Source organism: Atta cephalotes (assembly GCF_000143395.1).
Source record: "Atta cephalotes unplaced genomic scaffold scaffold00081, whole genome shotgun sequence".
In the NCBI taxonomy this organism is placed as follows: Eukaryota; Metazoa; Arthropoda; class Insecta; order Hymenoptera; family Formicidae; genus Atta; species Atta cephalotes.
This window is the reverse complement of record NW_012130145.1, coordinates 169,449-181,538: the sequence shown is the minus strand read 5'-3', so window position 1 is coordinate 181,538 and position 12,090 is coordinate 169,449. Positions and strand designations below refer to the sequence as shown.

The 12,090-nt window shown below is 33.0% G+C and overlaps 1 protein-coding gene across 1 annotated transcript in view; it reads right to left on the bottom strand.

The window, feature by feature from the left end:
- LOC105624552 (serine/threonine-protein phosphatase 2A 55 kDa regulatory subunit B beta isoform) overlaps nt 1-3,459 on the bottom strand; it is an 11,792-nt gene extending 8,333 nt beyond the window's left edge. The window contains exons 1-2 of the mRNA XM_012205913.1: nt 3,375-3,459; nt 1,265-1,390 (exon numbers count right to left, since the gene is read on the bottom strand). Coding sequence (XP_012061303.1) covers nt 1,265-1,390; nt 3,375-3,459 — 211 coding nt within the window. The remainder of the gene's footprint in view (nt 1-1,264; nt 1,391-3,374) is intronic.
- Between the last annotated feature and the right edge of the window lie 8,631 nt (nt 3,460-12,090).

Below are 12,090 nucleotides of genomic sequence, written 5' to 3'. Positions count from 1 at the left end.
AAACGTTAACTAACGTTAACGTACGTAACTACTACGTACTACGTTACTACTACTACGTACTATATATACTATATATNTATNTNTNTCTCTCTCTCTCTCTCTCTCTCTCTCTCTCTCTCTCTCTCTCTCTCTCTCTCTCTCTCTCTCTCTCTCTCTCTCTCATCCTTGCTCTCTCGAGAAAAAAATTAATCCTTTTCATCCATATCAAAATATCTTAATAACGTGTATTAAGGAGTGTGCATTAATTGTTTACGTATTAAAGATATATGAAAACTATTTTCAGAGAGAAATTATATTTGCAAAAAGTTTCGATATTTTCGACGAGGAACCGTTATTTTCGATCGTACATAATAATGTAATAGGCCAAGGAGGTGACTCTTAATCGTGAACGACCTGTTGACGCAATAACAAACGATTATACCCGTCAAAACAAAGATAATTTTGTAAAAGCGTGTTACGTGAAATGACGTATCCACGACATCATGGTTATATGTGATATTTATTAGTACACTACCATCAGGAACGCTAAATCCAAGGAAAAAGATTGTTTCACTGAAGAGAATATTTGACGAGTCATTAAAATAGATCTGGCTGATTTAAAATTAAAAAATTTTCAACGATGAATTGAAGAATTTACCTAAAAGCTCCGTTAATTTGTCGTGTAACTCCTCGAGAGAGGAAAACAGCGGCGAATTCCTACTTGTTCGCAAACTTGCCAATGTCCTAGAGGCTTGGATTTTCGATCGATCCATTTTCAATCGGAAATTAGAAAGACTAATCACTATTTGTATGATTTATCCATAGTTAATCGTTCGAGAACGGTCGACGACTCACAATCAATTGTAAGACAGACAGTAAGCTTTTCACAAACAGGATGAGAGTCACGAGAAACAATTCTCGAGACTATCTCAAAGTGGTACCGAGGTACGCGAAGCTAGGACAAGCGACGGAGCTTTGCCGAACATATTAGAGTCGTTACGTTAATACGTTCGTACTAACGAGATTGCATCTCCGCTAGAATTTCAACAGCCGCTTATCACGATCTCGCGTACATCCAAAACAATGTATAATTCGAAGAGTTTGCTTTACGACACGTCTGTATGAGATTTGTCAAGTGCGCTTACTTGCGCATTAAAATTTAGATGTAACTTTTGAATAGCATGTCGCTTCTTTTAATTTTTCGAATATCAGCACAGTTGAAATATCATATCTCTCGTTAGAAATCATCTACAAGCCCAGTGATCTTGGTTCGGTATCTACTCACGGAGATCATTGTAGTCAGCACAAACGACGTTCGAGTCTTTCACTTCCTTCCGCTTGGCCAGAACGTAACGAACCATATTTTCGTTCGGTTCGACAGCGACAGCCTTTCTTCCAACACGCACGCGATCTGCCGAATATGTACGTCTTCGTGTATCATCGGCAACGTTTACCTTGTCGCAACGCGATAATTGCGACAATCACGACAACCGCGACACTCGAGTTTTCCTGCACAACAATTGTAACGAATTGTAACGAATCTGGGTTCTTCTCGAGCAATGTCAATCCCGGGAGTATTTACTAATTGGTCGCCAAATATGAAAGCCGGTCTCTCTAACTGGTCTCTCAAATATACCTCTGATAAATAAGACTCACAAACAGCTTCATTTCTTATATTTCATTAATGTAAACGAAATTCCATAAATCAAGCATACTACGTACACGATAAATGATTTCTAAAAGACAAGCTGAGAAAAGCTATAATACAAGCCAGTAATAAAGAGAGAAAAAGAAATAAAGAATAAAAAAATAAATTATTATTAAACGTGTTTAGTATATGTATGCTTAAATTGAGTGGAAGTGATCTGTTAAATTAAAGAAAGGATATTGGGTATTTATATAATCTGTAATATATTATATAAGCGATCAATTTAAATTTTTTGTATGATTATAAGCACGTACAGTTCCTCAGGATGGAAAGCATCATCTTTGTAAGAGGTTGCAGCACACAATGAAAAGAGAAAGCTCCAAATTATTTCAGAACAAGCGTTTAAAAGTTATATAGATTGGAAATATAAAATAAACAAATAAAGGTCCTGTTATTATTTAATGGATAAATCTCCGTCAATATAGAATGCAGATAAAAAAATAATATGGATATTTATTCTGCAGATTAAAAGACAACTCAACGAAGAAAAAGACGCGCTGAATTTGTTCGATTAATGTAGTTTGACAAAGAATTCAAATAATGAAAGAACCATTCAATTACGACTATTATGCGATATAAACAACAATTTTTGTCATCATAATTTTTATCACAAACATTATATAAACATTTTTTTAATGTATTTATGCATGAAAGAAAAATGCGCGCAATAAGTTCCTTATTATAATAGGAAGCTCGAATCATCGAATTATTCCAAGTGTTACTCTTACCGTAATTTAATTTAATTTATTTACTATTATAATTTATTATAAATAATATTTTATTTTATTTTATTTATTATTATACAAATATTATTATACAAGTATTGACAATTCTACTTCAATTACTTATCGAGTGCATTAGCAAATACAATCGAAATTTTGAAATAAAATTAAAATCATCATATTGTGTGTGAATTTTGCAAATGACACGAAACCTCAAAATTGAGAAACTTCTCAAAATTCTATGTATTTGAATTTATCATAGGAATTTATACTTTGTTTATCTGACGTAATCCGTCGCAACCATATGCGGCGAGGAAGGAAAGAAGTCAGTCACGTCTTGAAATAGTGTTTGCGTTCCCGAGTCGAAATTTTTCTCCTACTAAACCTTAGTTTTAGGACGTATGTAGATTCTAAAAAGATGACATATCTAGAGATTTATAATAGGTTTTAATCTAATGAATGGAGCTCTACGTTGAGCTTGTAAATGGCAGTTATTATAAGATTTCCTATTTTTAGGATTAAAAGAAGTTTTCTAAATAGAAGCTGTTTTAGATTAAGTAATATTAAAAGAGGCCCTATTTGATTGTACAAGTATCAAAACAGATTTATAAGGTTTAATTGAGGTTGAAAGAGGTTCAAAGTAGAATTAAAATTTCGACTCGGATTTATCCACATGAATAGGCGCGAGGAAAAACCAAGTTTAAAGATTGTCGCCGGTATGTGTCGTGTTTTGAGTTGAAAGTAAATATCAAGTAACTTTCTGTTTTCCTGTTTTACAGGCTACGAATATTATGAATCTATATAGACACTAATTTAAAAAGCAGATTATAATCAAGGGAAATTAAAGAAGAAGAATTCCTGACAAATAGAACATCTCCGTAAAAGTTGCAAATCAGAAAAGTTTGAGTTTAGTCTCAAGAAACGTCTCACATCAGTAAAATATGTATTTAAGAGATAAAACTCACCGGCACGTTTGTTGACGGCGGTGTTGATCATGGAACCGAGTTTCGTGAGGCTGGACTGCCTCATGATGTTGGAAGGACTCTTCATCCGTTTGGACGGTGGTACCGCCGGAAGCGGGGCGGTCTTGGCCCGTGCCAGGATGGCACCACCGTTCCGGCAGTTGCCGGTTGGACTTGAGCCGGGGGACCGCTGGGGCGGAGCCCCCCATAGACCCACCACCCCGGCGTGACGCGTGGTGACACTTCGCTAACCTCAGCTTCCTGCCAGCTGTTATCCTCGTGATCAATTTTAGCTCTCACTATCGTCTTGTCGTCTTGTCGGCTTGTTGTCACTAGAAAAAAATCAATTTATGTAATTTGTCTCTCGTTTCTATAAGGTGCGTCACCAAAATCCGGACAAATTTCAAATTTAAATTTTCACTATATTGTTTCTCCGCTAGAGGTTGATGTTAGCGTCCGAGAAAGTCTGACACTTCTAGTAAACAGTTATATTTTCAAAATGGTTGCGATGTTGAAATCAAGTACGGAGTATAATCGAAGAGCCGCGATCATCGAAGGTCTTCACGCTGGGCGTTCAGCAACGGAAATAATTCGGTTCTTTGAATACCCGAGGTCAATCGTTTATGACATTATGGCAAAATATACGACTTTAGAACACAATCCAACGAAGAGTTCTAGTATGCTACTCGAAAGAACGCAACGCGAGAATCCCCCGCAATCGTTGAAAGGACTCAAGCACTGATTTCGGATGACCTAGGGCAATTGTTGCGAAAATTAACATCGATTGTTGATTAAACGAGGCAACATTGCGTCGAATTGCCGAGAAGGACCTTTGATACAAATCGTACATATTAAAGATACGACAGCCTCTTTGAGTTGCCAGGATAAGCCGAGTTGCTCGCCTCGGCTCCCATTCTGGTCTCCCAACAGCCCAGATTTAAATCCCTTGGACTATTACGTATGAAATGTAGCTGAAAGGGTCACAAACAAACTCGGTATCTCAATATGACGTCATTAAGGACTGCTATTGAGGCAGCATTCGTTAGCATGGACAATGTTACATTACAACGTGCGTGCGAACGCTTCAAAGAATAGTCATTCAAGTTAATGGGGGATATATCGAATAATTGTGCTCTACAAGGATCCTTCAAGTGCTATGTAAAAGGATTTTTTGTAATATTTAATTTTTCATTAAAAATATTTTGTTTAAAGAAATTGTTCGATTTGTCCGGATTTTGGTGACGCATCCTGTAATCATTCGGATCGATTGTCACCGCGCGATTCAGGCAATTCTTTTTTATTGAGAAAAAGTGTTCCCTCGATTAATTCTCTCTCTTATCGTTCACGTTTCACGTTCTCATTCGATATTGTCGTTATGTATTGTATTTTTGTCTATGTAAGCGTACTTTATATCATCAATTGATTTCTAATTCCAAATAATCCATCTTCTCTACACTTCTTTGATTAATTAAACAACGTTTGTAGGAAATTTTGCAAGTTGTTTAATATTTATACATATTTACGATATATATTTGCGATATATATGCATTTTACAATAAATGCACGTTTGATACATAAGTAACCTGTTGCATATATATATATATATATAAATGTATATTTTTAAATGGATAATAAGGTTTCGTTGTATAGTCAAATAAGCTGGCATAAGTAAGGGTATAAGTAAGGCGTGATAAACCTTGGTTGATTAGCTACGCAAATCGCAAGTGTGCATCACACTTGCGAGTATTTAACAGCGACTTATTTAATTCGACGTATTATGATGTGTATTACCAAGGTATTACCTATATAGCTAAAGTTCAATATAGCAACACAGACATAGCAGGTCGCAAGTGAAACGTACGTATTTCAAATTATAATAGGTCGCAGGCCGCAATACGTAATGCGTTGTCTAGTACAATACACGGAATAAGAAATTGACCAATCACAATCGAATGTGAGAAGAATAATCGACTATGATTGATCAATTTCTTACTCTTACTTCTTACTCCGTATATTGTAGACGACACACATAATAGAAAGCAGGACATGAAAGTTGAAGTTTACCCAACTCTCTACGTCCTATGTTCTATGTCCTGCAACCTATTATAATAAATATGCAACCTATTATAATACATATATGCGATCCATTCGATATATTGTTTTTTCGATCGCAGATCGTTAACGTTTTGCAGATATCGCTAGAGATTGGAGATTGCGTCTGCGTTCGCGTTTATATATCTTTTGACCATTCAGAAAGGACCTGCTAGCTCTTTTTTTATTAATTAAAAGACGCGAACGCAGATCTTCAAGAGAAGCAATCTTCGATCTAGCCAGTGTGATACGGCCGTACACTGAGAAAAAAATAGCCTAAATTTAAATAAATATTTATTTGAATACTGCCAACTAAACATTTACTAATAATAAATAAATATTTACTTAATAAAAAAAAGACTGTTAAATTAAATTATTTTTTGTACGAAATAAATATATTTTTTATTTAATAAATATTTAGTTGGTTTAGTACTATTCAAATAAATATTTATTGAAATTTAGGATACTTTTTTCTCAATATATCATACAGTCGTTTCGTGTTTTCTTTTAATCGCGTTATAAACGTATGCACATAAGATGTATGATGTTTGCAGTCTGTTTCACGAAGATATTTCACTGCGATTACGATACTTATGTCTCATAATCACATTGCACATGGCAATATAAATGATTATTCACGTCGGTTTTTTATAAATATATTGTTGAAGGATGTATGCGTTGTTAAGTATAACATATTCTTTTGTATTTGCATACACACTGCAAATTTTCGTTTTTAAATCGATATATATAAAATTGTAATATTTAAGTGAATATAATATGAATATAATATTTGCCAAAACACTTTTTTTTACTCGTCTCAAATAATTTGCAATTAAATTTTATGAAAATAAATGAAATAGATGCGATGATTTAATAATATGTATTAAAAATATTATTTTGTAAATCTAGATTCGACATAGTATGATACGAGGTGTAAAACGCCATTTGCAATTAGAGACAAGGCTGAATATCTACGCTAATTTCTACTACCGGTGAATCTCTTTTTACGATTCAAATGGTAAGGTCACTATATGAGCTAATTTACGAACGGATCACACATTTCTGCTCCATCATCATTCTCTGTTTGAGCAAAGGATAGAAATAGAGATTCTCGCTCCTTATAAAAGAAAGGAAATCTGATGAGAGATTAAATTAAAATAAATTATTCGGTAACCATAGACTCAAATATATTCTGTTTTCATGAGAGAGATAATTAATAGTATATTGGAATGTTTCTTAAATTTAATATTTTTTAAAATTCTAGTTCCAAATTTATTAATTTCAACGTGATTTATTAATTAATTCAAAATTGATTCGACAGTATGGCATAGAATCAATTTAATATAAGCTATATTAAACAAAATAATTATTCATTTATCAAGATTAAAGACTTGCATGACTTGCATTACGGATATCTGATTCACAATATTCATGCCAAAAAAAAAAAAGATAATCTCGTAGACGGATAAATAGTTTAAATAGAGCTGAGCTGACGTTATGATAGACGCAAAGATTCGAATCCGGGCCAGAAAATATAATTTTCCAGCTGAACCTTATGTCCGAAAATATATTTTATTCGTATGAATTTTTACCGAGTAATCACGGCATTCGATGCTTCGAAATTTGTATGTTATTGATGCAGATAATCCGAAGAAATGAATAAGGCAATCGGATAAGCAAATAAGCATTGCAGACAAGTGAAATCGCCAACTCTATGAAGCTAACAGGATCAAATTAGCAGAATCAAATTGGACTCATCCGAATTTTTAGTACTAAGTTGTACTGTTAATAATGATAATGTTATATCGTACATTTCGAAAAAAATTGTGGCAATTCAAAATAAAAGAGAAAAAGAAAAATAATACCAGAACTATTGATTTCTAATATTATTTTCTTTTTCTCTTTTATTTTAAATCAGTCCTGCCAGAATTAATATTAAGCTAGCAGCGCTACGATTTTTTTCGAAATGATACACGGTATAAAATTATCATTAATGGTACAATTTAATACAAAATGAATACTAAAAATTCCGATAGATTCGATTCTGTTTATTTGGTCCTGCTAGCTTTGTAGAGCTGAAATCGCCGTTAAATGAATACTAATGATCCTAACTCAAAACAAACACAATGAAAGGACTGCTGTATCAGTGTTGGAAAGTCGTACAGGAAAGAAACAATGTCGCATCTCTGTAATTTCCGTATGTTTCCGAGACAGTTGTACCAATTATTATATAATTGTACTAATCATACTAATCATGTACTTTTCCGAATATTCTATCTCCTAAAGAATGCATCGCATCAACTATCATCGCAGTAAGCTTTCTTCGACATTGTCGTAACTCATATAGACCTGCCCGCAGCAATTTTTATTTATTAAAATTACATTGCGTTCGTAATTTTTATTCAATGTTATGATCAACATCAGTTATCCGAAAAGTTTTCTATGTTATTAGTTTTGTATTAAGCGCAGACTGAAACGCTTATTACAATAAGATATTTTATAAAATATTTTAGCTGACTAAATCGTAATTTATTTATCGATTAATTGCAGTGATGACCAAAAACAGAAAACTTTAACAATATATTTTACGTTAGGATTTTTACGAGATTTTTTACGAGATGAGGAATGAAGTTATAAAGAGAAAGAAGTTGGATTACTGGAAGAACTGAATGTATAATACGTATATAACAGTAGTATCTATACTAACATTGAATGTGAAGAGGACATTAATGAATCCCTATAGCTGCCTGCTGCTTTTGTAAGATTTCAAACTTGCTTTACTTTTCTTTTTTTAGGAAGAGTATATTCGATTTATTTTATAATCGATAAAACCTTATTGATACATTACAAGATACAAGAGTGTATTAAATGTATTGTCATTTATTGATAAGATCTTTATTCAGCTATAGAGCAATTTATCTCATCTAAAAATACATGACAAGAAAAAATATATGAGAAATGCGACAAATATATATATATATATTCATAGCGAATCCTTGAACGACATTTCGCTAATATCGTATCTCCATAAGAGATGTGGGATAATAAAATTCTCTCTTTCTTTCTAAAGCGAAATGAAAGTGGAGTCGGACAGGAAAGCTTCTTCAAACCGCAACAGAAAAAAACAATGAAACAACAAAGAAAGAAAAACATATATAATAATTGCGGATATCTCAAATATCCTTTTTGTTTCCTTTATGAATTATATTATTACACTAATATGTATGATTATAAATGTAAAAATATGTTACACATAATCATATTAAAAACCTATATACGAGTAAGTGCATGCAATGTTGAAATCTATTTAATTATCACAAATAAAATGTCACTCCATCATTGTCCATGACACTTCAAATGATAACATTACACGTATCATCAAGCAGAGTTCCATCCATCAATGTTAGAAAATACATCGCGTTAATGTTAATAGCCTACCTACCTTTTATTAAAAATGTCCATCGATATGCCATTAATAGACGACACCTATCAGATAACACAACGTAGTAACGTAAATAGCCTATCCCGGTTATTATACATCGAACTAATTGGCTCTAAAAGCCAACGATCCTGCAAATTCTTCGCGGACGACGATTTCTTTTGAAAAGCTCACCAGCAAAGTAACCACGGACAATCTTGTGAGCATCTTTCTTGCAATTGCCTGCCGCTAAGATGAATAATTTCTATTTTTCGGTTGATACCGCGGCTAGATCCTTAAGTACTGACAGACGCGACGTTGTCGAATTGACACAGTCACCCTATGCGATAGTGGTGACCTAGATAGTCGAGATGTGATAATACATGGGTTAACACACTGTCCTGTTTCTTTTATATCAAATTGTTCGTTTAAAATTCATATCTTCCCGAGGTATGTGCTTGTCGACAATTTAGTTTAGAGCAAGAAGTGTACCTATAATAAAAAGCTATTTCAAGCCACTGCATATACAGTGTATAGCTATATACAGAGGTATATATAACTATATATAGCGTCTCGATATTGTCAATCAATTAATTCTAGTAGGATATTAAGTCGTTTCGTAATTATTATACAATACTTTGCGCAAATACTCTGGATAATAATAGATATACGATAATAATTTAGATATAATAAATATATAATAAGTGGATTGCAAAAGTGGATGCAACTGTATGAAACATCAATTGTTATGAAAACAAAAATGCTTAATTCTGACTGAATCATAATCACGATCTTTAGATATGATATCGATTTCTCCAATTATTTCAATATCTAAAATAAATTATATAAAATCGTTCGTTAAGTTCCCTCCAATGTTCATGCAGGCATAGATACAGGCACAGCATTCTTATTTCCTGCAAGTAATGTAGCCCGCGTGATCAGAAGAGATAATAAATATATATCTCTGTTATATCTCCGAGCTCGAGTATCCTTGGCGAAAGATGCTCTGTATCTATCTTTTATATATTTATCTCCCTTTTGTAGTGCCGCGCCAGCTTTCGGGAAGAGACGGAAGAGATAGAATGTAGTTAAAGAGAAAGACAGAGAAGACGGATCGATAGGTCGTGGCTTTATTGACTTGGGGAACCGCGTAGTAAAGAAACATAGTAGTGCTGAAGGTTTGAAATCTTACGCGAGTCGAATGCATTTATTGATATGTCGCTATTGAGAGAAGTAAGTAACTGCCTGCGTCTTCGAGCTCGCCAGGTCATTATGGCAAAGAGCATCGATAATGAGAAATTGCTTCAATTTTTGTGTCGTTATTAACCTTTCGACTAACTTTTTTTTCTTCGAGGAACAAAATAATATAAAAGATGAAAAAAATCATACATACACATACACATGTCTATACATTTCATTTTTGTACTCAATTAATTATAATGGACTCGACAAGAGTTTTCAATAGAAACTTATTAAAGGGATTAAAGTAAAAAATGATTTCTATAATGCAATGCGACGTAACACAATGGTAATGAATATAGTTTTCCGATATAAAAGACTTTCGCTTTAATTTCTGCGCTAATTAGGCACTATTTCTTTTCAATTAATTAGCTTTCTAAACGACCAAGTATTATAAATAAAAATGGAACGCAATATGTACGGATAAAACGGATATATTCGCTGAAATTACTTCAAAAATGATAGTTTTGACTAACAAACAATAAGTAGGCAGATAGCTACACAAAGCGAACGTTCAACGCATTAATAGCAAGGTAAATAGCGCAATTGCTCTCCATTGCACGTTACCCGAACACAAACTGGAAGATGCGTATTGACTTTCATTAAGCAATCTACCTCTGTGACAAAACAAGAAATAACAGTCTTTTGAAAGATAAATTTCGACTAAATAATTAACTTTCCGATTATTTGAAGCTTGGTACAATATGATGCACTATTTTCGACGACAACACAGGAGATATTCATATTTATTGAATCTGCAAACATTGGTAAGAATTTAGATTTCGTGACTGTAGGAAAAAATCGATCCAGCGCTCAAATAAAAGAATTTATTATATATAAAAGAATTTCAATTGTAAAATGCTAACGATTGCCTAGGTGTTTATTCTAAAAAATATACGTGTATCTATTTGATTTGATTAAATTGATGATGAAACAAAATTTATTTGCATAACATTATAATATCCTGAAATAACCAAAAGAATATTAAAGTTAATTTCATTAGGTTAATTTTAGTTAGGAGAAGTTTAACGAAATTAAAACACCAAAATCTACTTGAAAACTATGTTCCATGCGAGTATAATACTCGCAACGTCGCAACTAGTGAAAGGAAACCAAGTCTACTATAAAAGAATACTAATACATTACGTTGACGCAAGCGAGATGAGTTTCAAAATTGAGACCAAAGCGACACTTTTGACAGTGGCTACGTTCAGCAGAGAAAACTAATCAATTAGATCTTTTAATATGATTAATATTGGTTTTTAGTAAAGTGATTTCCAACACTTAGATCCAACGAAGAACTAAAGACAAGAATCAATCATATTAAAAAATCACTTAGCGCTGACTGATTACTTTTCTGCTAAACGCAACCAATAATGTAAACAATTTTTTTCGGGATTTCATCTATCTCTTACAGTACACTGTTCAATTACTATGTTGATTATGTTGATTATACACAGCGTAGATATATAGATATCCTATATTCCCTATACAATCAGATGATATCCTATAATACCTGTTGATGATTTTATATATAATTACATAATTCACATCAAGATACAAGTTACGATCATAATAATAAGAATGGCAATCAAACTTGCATACAATAGTGAGAGATTATTGCAAATTCAAATAAAACTGTATTAAATCTGTCAGACTCATCTTCGATGATTGTATTGAAATAAGCTTCCTTGTGCGGAATTTGCGATTTGCATACAGCGCGCATTTATTTAACAATAAGTACAGTTGGAGACGAAATGTGATGCTGAAACAGCGTTATTGCACCGTGCGAAGTTCTATGAAACAACTTGCGGATTTAGATGATGACAAAATAAGAACTTGTTTTTAAAAACTTGGCTTACTTGCGAGAGTATATAAGTATATATAAGTTTATTTATTCACTGGTAAAAAGAGAGATAAGAGAAAATAAGAGAGAGAGAGAGAGAGAGAGAGAGAGAGAGAGAGAGAGAG